At 35.0% G+C, this 13,115-nt stretch overlaps 1 protein-coding gene across 1 annotated transcript; it reads right to left on the bottom strand.

Moving 5' to 3' along the window:
• Positions 1–2,085: 2,085 nt before the first annotated feature.
• Positions 2,086–11,340, bottom strand: LOC142624405 (eukaryotic translation initiation factor 3 subunit H). The gene is made up of 10 exons (XM_075797971.1): positions 11,043–11,340; positions 10,835–10,938; positions 9,708–9,774; positions 5,868–6,001; positions 5,733–5,781; positions 5,312–5,383; positions 5,125–5,226; positions 4,981–5,048; positions 3,134–3,286; positions 2,086–2,398 (listed from the first exon to the last, which is right to left on the bottom strand). Exons 1-10 carry the CDS (start codon positions 11,265–11,267, stop codon positions 2,341–2,343), a joined length of 1,032 nt encoding a protein of 343 aa, XP_075654086.1. The 5' UTR covers positions 11,268–11,340; the 3' UTR covers positions 2,086–2,340.
• Between the last annotated feature and the right edge of the window lie 1,775 nt (positions 11,341–13,115).

The following is a 13,115-nucleotide window of genomic DNA, read 5'->3' as shown; positions in this document are numbered from 1 at the left end:
ATGCTCCCAAAATATCATAACCCCCACATCAATGGAGCTTACTTAGCTAGAGTGAAAATATTGAAAGAAGAATTCTCCCAAATATATGGTACAGTATATCATAAATTGTTGATTATTATAGCATAAGAAAATAACTTTTGATGAATAATTAAATTATACTTGCTATCTAGTCAAAAATAATAATATACTAAATAATATAAATTTTTTTTTTTAAGGAGTTCACGTGTTGAATTCAAAATGAAATTCAATCCGTGACTTCCAACAGCAGTTGACCCCATATTTATTCTGTAATAATTATGCCACGGAATGTCTTACAATTCTCTCTCTGTCATGATCATAACCATAAAAACTTGAGGGATTTGATTAAAGAATGTCATGATTAGTATTAAGCAAAAATTGTCATTGGGCTGAACACAAAGGAAATTATTGAATGTCATTTGTACAATAAGTTGTCGAGTTGAGCCTTACTGGGTCAAGTTTGACTAGTCTATTTAGTGTGCGTTTGGAATGGCTTAAAAAGTCAGCTTATTTTACTATTCAGCTTATTTTTGTTACTATTTATGGGTTTCATAGCACTTTTTGGTACTATTCATGACTCTTACTGTACTATTTGAGCTACTTTTACCTAGGGTTATCCAAACAACCCACAGATCCAACCCACCCGGTCAAACCGACCAGACCCGAATCGTCCGCCGCCCGATCCGACTACTCCGGCGGTTGGTGGCCGGTCCTTACTTTTCAAAACTAATTCCGATGGATTGTGTGCAGGTCTTTTCCTCCAATACTTGAGCCACCCACTACCATATAAATGGGTTTAAAGGTCTAAAGTTTGTTACTCTCAGTTCTTACTCTCACTCTCTCCTTTCAATCTCACAATCTCTACTACCCTTCGTCGATCGTGCTCGTCGTCCATCTCTGCCTCTCCATCGTTGATCTCTACTCTTCGTCGTTCACCTTCACTCCTCGTCCGCAACGTCCCTGCTCGCCTTCGCCTCCATCTCTTAAATTCAATCTTTCTATTTCATCTCTTAGGTTCGTTTATCTGTGGATTTGTGGATCTGTTCTTTGGGTTTTGGTTCTTTGGATTTATGGATGTTCTTTGGGTTTTTGTTCTTTGGATTTGTGGATTTGTTCTTTGAGTTTTGTAGATCTTCTCTTTGGGTTGTAGATCCGTTGATTTTGTTCTTCAAGAATCAAACTTCAGTGTTTGATCTTTGAATTTTGGTCGAAATCAAAGCCGACCGCCGCCCACCCGAGCCCGATCCAACTCGATCGGTGGCTTTTCGCGGTCGGCAACAGGTCTGGAACTTCTCCATCCGATCTGATCGGGTTGGTTGCGGGTTGGGTACAAACCCGACCCGGACCAACCTGTGGACAACCCTACTTTTACCTTTAAATACCGTACTTTTAACAAAAAAAAATTCAATTTTAGCTCAATAAACTGTTCTCAAACAAACCCTTAATAAGCTCCACAATTAAATTTGAGCTTAGCAAACAAATATAAGCATGCACATTATAGAACTGAATTTCAATGTAACACATTTTTACCACCCAACACAATCTTTTAAGTACGAGGGCAAAGCTTTACACTATCAGTTAAAGACTGCCAACCAGATTCACCTTGTTACTTCGAGTTCTTGGCTCACGACCTGAAGTGGGGTAAAAGATCCTAGAACGAAAATAACTACAAAGCATATCTAATCTTCTACAGGGGTTTGGACAGGCACAATGTGCCGGGTAAAAGATCCTAGAACGAAAATAACAAAAAAACATATCTAATCTTCTACAGGGGTTTGGACAGGCACAATGTGCCAAGGAATCAATTCTAACGGAAGAGAAAACCTTGGCATATCATATAGAGCTGGACCCCATAAGCTGTGTGATAACTACACATGCCTAACAGCAACAGCAGGGGCCGACCAATATGGCCAACTATTAAGCTGTGTGATAACTACACATGCCTAACAGCAACAGCAGGGACCAACCAATATGGCCAACTATTAAGCCAGTTCAAAAAACACCCCTACAATTTTACACCAAAATGACCAAAAGATTATTCAACAAAAATAAACCATTTCACTAAACTTAAGTAGAAAAGAGGGGATTGTAAATATCATTTCAAGATAAAACCTCCAAAATTACATTGTCAGTTGCATTGAGAAACTTGCCATATTTTAATATTACTGTTCAGAAATGAAATCAGTAGAAAACAAATGCAATGCTACACCATATCATCTTCAAATAAGGATACCAACTACCAAAAATTGTTCTTCCTACTTCAACAAACATTCCAAAAAGTGCACAAGGCATTAAAGAGTGTACTTCACTAGTGACAATAAATCAATTCTCATGCAACGCCTTCATCAAATGCAATCTACTGAAGTTCTGCCCCGCAACCCTGCAAATTGTAGTCCACAGATAGAGCATCAATAAACGCCAAAAATCATTGGTCCAGTGCAGAAGCCAGCAAAGATTTGTCAATCACAGACGTAACAGAAAACTGAGACAGAGGGATAAGGCCTAAAAAAAGATATCATTGGCCCAAATTCTAGTTTTCCTAGCATTGTAATGAGGGAGAAACCACAAACAAAAGCGGGTTTGTCATATTAATATTCTTTTACTTTGAATTAATCGCAAATAGTCATTTCTCGAAACACTGCATTTTGCCTTAAATATAATCAACCAAATAGAATGAAAAATTATGGCTTGCTCACTTGCCCCAACATAAATCCAAGACTACATTTTAGTTATAGTAATCATTCCAGTCAAGACCATGACAACTTTGTAAAAGACACATTGCAAAGGACACATTGTATAGCCTCTAATGTATATTTGAAAAAAAAAAAAAAAAAAAACAGTAGAAGGGGCTCAGGTTAATAGTAAGACACAATCAGAATTTCATGCCATTAACAAAAGTTCAAAAGGGTTCATGCCATGCGTATAATTTGAGTTAGAAATTGTCAACTCAATCACAAATAACTGAAAAGTTCACCAGTTCATTGGAATCTATACAGGCAATTAATCAAAATGAAAAAAGTTGAAATTTGTGACAAATATTATTCTTAAGCTTCCTTGTTTTAAGGAAGAGGCACAAAAGGAAAATCTATTCATTGTTTTAAGATTTATAACATACCCGTTAATTTGGTTGCAGTAGTTAGCCATTTGATTCGTTATGAGAAAGCTATCCAATCGTGATGGCTCAGGGACTGGCTTGAAGATGGGATTTGCAGGGTCCTCCTCAGGTAAAGGCTCTTCTCCAGCAGCTTTTCTTGCAGCATTCTCTGCCCTGTAAAACACACAGCAGAATCAAATACGTGTAGTTTTTTTCTATATCATTTTGCATATTAGAATTGCTCCTTGGTTTGTGGTTTACCCTCCCAGAGTAACAGATAGAAAGTCCAAAAAGAACACGTCATGAATAACCATAACATGCATAACAGAACCCTCATCAACCATACAGCCTCTCATTGTCCAAATTTACTAGACAATAAAACAGGTTTCTCTTGTAAATCAAAATCTCTAGTCTCACACTTCTAACAACATATTCCCTTAGCACATAGCTATGCCTAAGAAAGCCCATTTGCTAGGGCATCACCTGGATGCCATTAGCTCCCAAAAGCTTCCTTTCCTAAGTCAAGGCTTCAGATTTATTTTCTAAATCTTAATGACAATCTGCAAAAAAACTTATTTTTGGCTACATTTGAAATACACAAACTTGAATTATGTTTCACAAAATGTGAACCCAAAAGAGCTAAGTGTCCGTTTGGCAAAGATTATTTTTGCCAACTTAATTTACTATTAAGCTTATTTTTGCTACTATTCATTTCATTGCACTTTTTGATACTATTCATGGGTCCTACTGTACTATTTTAGCTAACTTTTACCTTTTTCTATAGTACTTTCAACAAAAAATTTTCAGTTTCAGCAAAATAAGCGGAACTCAAACGGACCCAGGGTCCGTTTGGACGTCGCTTATTTTGCTAAAAACTAAAAATACTGTAGCAAAATAATTTTTAAATGTGTTAATAGTACCGTGAGACCTATTTTTAATAAAAGTTTGTGTGATAAAAGAGGTTTGTGGGTCCCGTGAATGGACCCGTGAATAGTGCACAGGACCCACTGATAGACACATTTCAGCGCAAAATTTGCTGGTCAAAGAGGTAGTGGGTCCCGTGCACAATGCACGGGACCCACTGACAGACAACATCTCACGTGAAAACACTGTTCTCAATTTTTTTTTTTTAAAAAGGAAAACGCAAACACTGAAACGCTGCCCAGAAACGCAATCCAAATGCTACCTAAATCAAACAATTATTTATTCTTTGAAATGAAGTTTGCTCTCTTGTAAGTAATGTCCCTATTTAGAGAAACAGGGGGCTCATTTTTATCAAATATAAAACCCATGAACTTATATTGTTTAAAAAGGTCATTAACCAGTGCTGGTTCTACTTAAGTGGGGTTTTGAGATGGGTGGTTCTAAGAGATCACTCTGAAGACTTGAACTCATTCACTTGAAATAGGCAGCCCAAGATGTTTTCCATTGCCCTAGACAAAGGCCCCTACAGATGAAAATCTGGTTGAAAGGACTGGGACCTACTCAACCAGGGAATGGGTTTAAAGGTAAGTCAGATAAGTTGTCAACTAAATGCTGATTGTTAGAAACTTAGAATAGGGTCGTCGGGCTTCTCTAAAGCCTGTGAGCCTGTCACTTACATATCAGTATCAGGCTCTAAAAATAAATGCTAGCATTGTAAAACAACTACCAGAATTTGTACCAATCAGAGCTCCAAATCCATGACATATGCTTTTTTCTTCTAATATGTTTTGGTCCAAGAGGGAGGGATAAAGGGAGATTTGAACTAGTGACCTCCACTTCATGAGGCATGGTCCCCAATAACTTGTGCTACCCCCTTGAGGTACCAGGACACATGAAAAATCATAGCAAAGTATTATTCAGTCCAATATATGCTAATAAGTTACCTTCTCTTTTGAAGCCAGGCTTGTTGCTGGGATTGCTGACGCGACAAGCTCCTATAGTAGAATTGGAACTGGAAGAGACCACACTATCAGGATAAGCAAGCCACAAAGCATAACTATAGAACTTTGGAGACAGAGAATTCAGACCTTTTGCTGTTCCATTGACAAATCATCCATGCATTCAATCAGAAATTCCATATTCCTCTCCAGAAATGGGTTGCTAGATAATTGTAGACGATCATAATCACACTAAAAGAGCAATCAGAGTAAAATTAGAACAGAGAGATGATTTTTCTAGAACTCCAAAAATTTCCAGAAATAGATCAGATGTAACCTGGGTAACTGGTGTATCCGCTTCTAACTCTGTCATAAAGGCACTGATAAGGGCAGAATTTGAAACTTTGATCTGTTTAGTGCAAGCAGCAGCGTATACATCAAGACGTAATGGAAACTAAAGTTTCTATCTAAGTAAGTTCCTTCACATAAATCATCCACACATAAAAAATAAAAATAAAAATCCCAAATCATCCACCATCAGATATCATAAAAAATGTGGAGGTCTTCAATAGTCCTCAAAGGACTATAAAAAGTCCATCACAAAAATAAAGCACATAAACTGGCTATCATGTGAAACATTCAAATACTTGCACAAAATAATTGAATGCATGTGCATAAACATAGAAATCAAAATACAAAAACACATTATTCTTCCAAAAATAAATAAATAAATAAACGGTGAAACTCGAGAAGCTTACAGGTATTTCTTCAAATATATCCACCCAAGACAAGTTTTTCTCCCTCAACCTATCATACAGAAAGAATTAAGAAATGAGATTCCATCTAAGAATTCAATTTCATTCAGCGTCTTCATAGCAGAAAAAATCTCATACTTCTCTCCAGTGAAATTGTTACTGCGGTAAAGCTCCATGAATGAATCAGAAAGCTTCAAGGCCTTGAGAGCTAAGACACCTTGATTGGACCTTGACGGATCATAGATTATGCACACACAGCGTCTAATATTCTCCTGCAACCACATTTAACTTCTTAATAAGAATCATTTATCTACAAAAAATATACTAAAAAAAAGAGAGAGCCAAGCTTATAAGGAATAAAGTCCACAACATATTTGGACGAACAAAAATGTATTTTAGAAAATTTTCATCAACAAAACTCTAACCCAAAGACTGAATTATGCAATTCATTCATGTTATTGTCTAAGACTTAAATACATGGCAAATCTAGAACAGTATTTTTTTTTCTTGTATAAGTATAAGTAAAGAAGAGATGAAGACAAGGAAGAGCTCAAGGAAAAAGAAGATTAAATATACAAATATTCAAGAATTGTGGTCTAGTTTTGATGTCAGGCCTTCTTAGCACCTTTGATAGGTCATTTTAGTTATTAGTATTAAGTCTTCTAGGTTGAGAAGCTGCTGAATCAGTTTTGATTAAGTTCTATTAAAATAAGGGCAATTTCGTAATTTCCAGAATCTGGAATGGGCTGTCCTTGGCCGTACCAAAGGCCCATGAGTCTTATTTTATGTTTGCGTATTATTAAGTCTTTTATTTAATTATTATTAGTATTTCTATTCATTCTAGGAATAGGTTATTTAGAGTCCAAGTCTAGGAAGCACAAATGCAGCTCCAGGGGCGCTGCACTCGCGTCCGACATGAACGGACGCACCGTGCGGCCATTGATGCGGCTGCACACACGTCCGTGGCGAATCCTTTTTTTTCTTTTTTCTTTTTTTCATTTTGGTCCGAAACGGGCCAAAATAAGTGTTTTAGAAAAGATTAAAAAAAAAAAAAAAGTGTTCCAATTCTCTCAATGTTCATTCTTTTTTTCCCTTCTTGAGTTTCACTAATTCTATTCTACCCCATGGCATCAAATATAACCAAAAAAAAAATTCCAAAACAAAACAATGAACATTGAGAGAGAGAGAGGCAGTGAAATCAAGAAAAAGAAGTGGGTTCAGAGCCTTAAATCAAAAGAAGAACAAGAACAAATGGGTTCCAGGAAAGAGGCACACTTCACGGTGTGGATTTGAACCTTGAAATGGTGAGATTGAAGTGGTGTTAGGTGAGATAGTTAATAGAAATAAAAGAATCAGTAGGGGCAGGGACTAGGGAGTCGCGTGGGTTAAAGTGAAAAAGCAAAATTGGAAAATGGAAAATGGAAAATTCTTGGAAAGCCTACAAATGCACTCTATTTAATAGTATATAAATAATATTAAAAAAAAAGAATAATTATCCTCTTATTTGCATTTTTGTGGCTACTTTGATAATTAATTACTATCTTTTAGAAAATTTGTTTAAAGATATTAATTTTTTTAATATACATAAAAGCTGGTAACCTCTCTTAAATTGAAATATGTTTACCATTATAAAAAAAAATATGCTTAGCAATATATAGAAAATATAAATAAAAATATATTTAATACTTTATTAATAAACATATCCTGCCGCACCCGCACCCTACTTTTTCAAAAATTGCCGAGTCGCTGCACTGCACCCGCACCCAATCCCGAATCCGCACCTGTGCTTCCTAGGTCCAAGTCCTACTAGGAAAATGATAACTATAGCCTCTATATAAAGACTCTTTTGTGGTCATGTTATGGCAGAATATTGTGATTGATTAATAAAATTCAGCAGCTTATTTTTAAGCTTTGTTTGTGTGATGCAAACTTCTCTAAGGTGTGATACCAAGGAACCCTAGGTGTGATGCTTAGGAAGACCTAGGTGTGATTGCCTGGTGTTTATTTATGTTATTTTTTGTTTATCCCCATTTCAGCCCCAAACAGCTGTCCACATTCATTCTCTTCAAACCTAAACTCTTAAACATCACTCCTTATTCACGAATTTATCAAGAAACCTAGTATAGTGCTGAACTTCCTTAACGGTCCTGCATCAGGAAGGGGTGCAAAATGAGGATTTCCCAGAAGGTCTCCCATCCTAGAATAGTTAGTTAGCTTATGTGCTTATTTTCTGAAAGTTAAGTTAGAAAAAGTGAAGCTTTATAAACCTATATATATGTAAATAAGCTTAATAAGTTAATAGAAATAAGCTAATCAAAACACAACTTATTTACACCTTTAATATCAGAGCTCTTTTTTCATTGGCTAGGAAATTTAACCCACTAATCCAACAGACAGGACTGGTAACTATGACCTCACAACCATCACCTCTTTTTAAGGGGCATGGAAGTACCATTTTGACTACAACCCACTGCAAAAAATACAGACAGCTATTTAGAATAAGTAATAATTTTACTCATCACGTGTAATTTGAAATTAATATCATTGATGAGACACCACTTGTGTTTTAATTCGTATTGAGCATTTATCTTGTGTGTATAAAACCAGCCTCGACATTAACGGATGTTCCCACCCTAACTTGCACCAGATACAAGCCAGCTGTACTATGCATTTTTCTGCTTGGACCCATAATAAGTTATGTAAACCACAATGCCTAGGCTATAAAGAAAGAAGAATGAGGATAACAGAGAATGAGAGACAGAAAGTAGAGTTAATTTAGGGAGAGAAAAAGAAAACAAACAAGCACCTTAATAATCCAATTATCAAAAACCCATTAACCTAATAAAAACAAATGGCCTAAATACATTTTAGAAATAAACTCTCATGAAAAAAAAGTTAAATTAATTAAAATCCATTAGTCTCCATAAATAAATGATCATCTAGAAAAATTATATTCAAGAATTTCATTTTTGGTTACCATTTATTTTTGGGGCCAAAAAACACTTTTAGTTCTTCAACAATGGGGTAATTTCCATTTTGTCCTTGTACATATAGTTGTGTCAATTTCGTCCCCAAACTATTAATAATGTCAATTTCAACCTGCAATTATTTATATCTAGTTAATTTTATCCTTAGTCATGTCAACTTCGAAGGATAAAATTCAGTTGATTTTGAAAGTTGAAGAACAAATTTTACTTGATTTTGAAAATTGGGAGACAAAATTGACACAAGTAATAATGAGGGACCTTGATTTTGAAAATTGAATGCCAAAATTGATAATTAAAAAAATAGGGGAAAATTGAAACAATGAAAAATGTATAGGGTTCAAAATTGTAGTTTAACCCTTTTTTTCTTCTTTCCTGTTTTGATATGATGTCAATTGCCAATGCACCATCTAAAAATGAAAACAATAAAAAGGTGTAGTGCATAATCTAGTGTAGTGTCAATGGATGTTGATTACCCACCTATTATGCCAATAATGTGATTCACCCAATTGATTTTAAATTAGCTGAGTGTATGTTGTGTGGGTGTGTGCTGAGTCCCACATGAGGTAAATCCTAGGTTGATTTGGGCTTTATAAATAAATACAAGGAACCTCAATGGCTCAATTGTAACTAAACTAGTCCTTTTGGAGTATAATGCAAATGTGGCTAGTGCTTTTCCTCCAGTCATTACAAATAAGATGATTATATGATAATCCATGATAACTCACAATGGCACTTTTACTTCTTTCCCCCAGATGAGGGAAAAAGTAATGCACAATGGCACTATTTCTTCTTTCTCTCAGATGATGGAAAACTGTTTATTTCAGAGTCAAAGACAACCATTTTGTAGCTTTTCATTAAACAGAAATGTATTCAGATAAAGACACAAACTTCAAGGGCAAAATCATACAAGAATCATACACCTGGGAGTATGGAGTACCTATGTGAAAATGGCATGTACTTGATACATAGAACAGTGATATATAACAATTACCTGGTAATTCATGAAGGTCTCAATCAATTCAACTGTTTGAAATGAACCTAACAATGTTGATTGGTACCTGTAAAATCAGAGAGAAGTTATTCACTATATAGAGTGAAGGAGTATAAGAGCATGAATTGAACCAATAGCTCCATGCCTAACATTCTATCAACACGTTGCATACATATGCACAAATATGACACTTGATTGCACACATACTTATATATAATGCATATGTCTGTTTATATGTGGAACTACCCCATCCCTTAAAGAAATATAATATTCTATCAGTAAAATTCAGACACTACTAAAAGATTGAAAATTCTTCACACTGAAAGCCCCACTAAAATTGTATGTTATAAAAAATCAGCTCTTTGTTGAGAAGCACACTGCCACTTGTGTAAAACTCTGTAATCCAACAGCTTCAATTAACTTTGAGGGCCACCTTTAGTGACTGAGGTAAGAACATAACATGAGGAAATATGTAATCATTGTCTCAGCCAAAAGAAGAAAAGCAAAGGTTTTATTGTATTCACTAATAAAATAGATTGGACTATTAAGGCAAAAAGAGAAATATCAGTTATTGATTGGATGAAGTTTTGAGGAGGAAGGGGGGCAGCTTATCTGTTTAAAACATGGTGAAGAGTGGGGACAATGGACAATGAAGGTAGTCAAGAATAACCACGGATGAGTCTTTGAGGGAGTACTGGGGCTGGGGAAATATTTGGGGGATGTTTAGTACATGGTTGGAGATGGACATAAGTATAATGTTTGGTGTGCAAATGTGTAGTGGTGAAATGGTGGACCATTTATTAATTCATAGGTGTTAAAACTAATACTTCAAATTGAAATCCAATAATAGTATCAGTATCAATTTCAATTTCAATTTCACCCCTTCCAAATAGAAATAGGAATCGCAACAGAAACAGGTCAGGTTTCCAAACCCAAATCCTCTAAACCAGATTAAATACACTCCTATACAGGAATAACATCTCCCATTTAGAAAATCGAAACCAAACCCGCCTAAATACCGTCCATTTAGTGTCTTAAATTAAGAGTTGATTTATTTTTAATCATATAAAAAAGAAAAATACAGAAGTAGTAGTAGTAGTAATGTTAAGAGTAAAGAAAAGAGATACCATCCAACGGTGTTATTGTCAACATTAACCTCCCTCAAACACTTCATCATATCCAGCTGGTAATTAGCACCTTCAGCTTCGTTTTCCTCATCCTCTTCCCTGATCTTTTTATGTATTAGAAGAAGAAGAAGAAGAAGAAGACGATTAAAAACCAAAAGAAATTAAACTAATCAATCAATCGAGAATTAGGAAGGGATTTGGTGGTTACCGGAAAGGGGAAACAGTTGGTAAGTTCAAGAACGCTGCCGACATCGAGTCCCAGAAGCTGACCGGTAACTAAAGCAGGTGAGAACTCCTTGCAGTGCTTTATTATCTTCAATATTACCAATCCTTCTATCTGTACTACACGCAGAGGTGAAGCTACCTCCTCTGTTGCCGCCACTTGGAGGAACGACCTTGCCATTGCCATCGGAGCAGTATTTGTGTTTGCCATTCTCAATCTCTCTCTCTGCCGTAGGTAATAAAGGTTAAGCCCTAGTTTGGGATGGGATATATTACATGACAACCAACCAAGCGCTACGTTTTTTTCTTTATTGGGCTAAACGTGTTCACTCATGGGCTGGGAATTGCACTTAAACCCATAAAACAACTTTAAATGTACACGGCTCTCATCTGGCTTAAACCCATAAAAGAAAACCAATTGGGTTCTCTCTTGGGATCATAGATGCGCCCAAAAGCTCAAAACCAAAACAAAAAAGGTTTACTCCTACCATTACCTTTTTACCTTATCATCTGAAGACTTATTGTAAAATATTGTGTCTTTAGCGTTATTACAATATATTATTTTATCTTTCAAACAAATAAAAAAAATAAACTTGAGAGGTACGCAGTAATTATAATTTTTTTTGTTTGAACATGAAGAAAAGAAAAAAAAAAACCTAAGGGCCCGTTTGGTAACGTTGTTTATATTTTTTGGAAATACGTATAGATGAAAAAATGTGTGAAAATACATGTAATGTTGTTTAAAAATCAAAAATTGTTGCTCAAAATCTTATACCAAACGGCCCCTAAATTTTAGAAATTCTCTTTTTAAATTCAAAATGAAATTTTTTATTTGACATTTATGACCCTATTTTTATATAAAGTTACCATTCATTAATGATGGTATTTTTGAACCACGTAAAAGTCCAGTTGAAAGAGAGGAATCCTCTTATATGTAGTATAGAATTTATAGATATATGCAGATATGTTAGAGCTACAAAAAATTATACCAATAGCTGATGTACTACATAGTTATTAGTAAATAAAAAAGTAATGTTAGTAGTAGGCCCAAATAAAAATTTGTCACCTCAACAGTTCGTAAAAATGTTATAAAAAAATTGTACCATTACTCAAAAAAAAAAAAAGTGTTTGACCAAATATTTTTCAATTGCCAGTTGGTTTTTGCTGAGCAAGGTATCAAATTCTCTTTAAATTCTTTTTGTGGATTCTTAGGTTATGATAAATGCTTTAAGTAAAACTTTTCTAGTTCTATTAGATGAGGTAGCACTATAAATAGAGGGTTTTGCGTATGTTAGGGTATGTGCTGGTGCTATGAATAACAAAAGCACAGTTATCTTATTAAAAAGCTAAGGGCATGATACATTTCCTTATAACAATGATCATCAAAGTCATGAGGTACTACATGCCCGTAGAGGAAGAAATTACAACAATAAAAAGATTTGACATCGGAATCCTAAAGGAATACCTAAACTAATCCGATAAGGAGAGTGAGGGATGGCTAGAATATAATTTTGGAAGATGGATTTGATTAAAGACTCAATAATAAAAGCGATTAAATGGCTCACTACTCAATGAGATACAAATTATTATCACCCAAAGAGATACAAAAACCACCACGCAAAAGAATCCACCCAAGGGATAAGCGCTAATTTTGAAGAAATTCGTCTTCTGAAGCACAAAAGCTATATAGTCTTAAAATATACTCTACTTATTTATTCCAACCAAATAGCTTACATAAAAGCTAGCTTAGAACAGCCCTCTAAGTTCGGGAGAACGAAAATAGGAAACAAAGCATTGGATCCGTTTGGTATATGTGTTTAAAAACTGAAAATTGTTGTTTGAAAACATTTGTGAAAATACGTGTGGATGAAAAAGTGTGTAAGAATGCGTGAAATATTGTTTAAAAACTAAAAATGATTGTTTGAAAACATCAACCAAACACCCCTTAAATTTTTCATGCGAAAGTCAAATAAGACTCATAGAAACTAAAAACAAAATATATGATTGGTTTGCCTATGAGAACTTAAACAAAAATTATGATTATTCCCTAGGAATTACT

The sequence above is a fragment of the Castanea sativa genome, chromosome 2 (assembly GCF_040712315.1).
Source record: "Castanea sativa cultivar Marrone di Chiusa Pesio chromosome 2, ASM4071231v1".
Lineage (NCBI taxonomy): Eukaryota > Viridiplantae > Streptophyta > Magnoliopsida > Fagales > Fagaceae > Castanea > Castanea sativa.
Note: the sequence above shows the minus strand (reverse complement) of the source record. Positions and strands in the feature narration are given on the sequence as shown.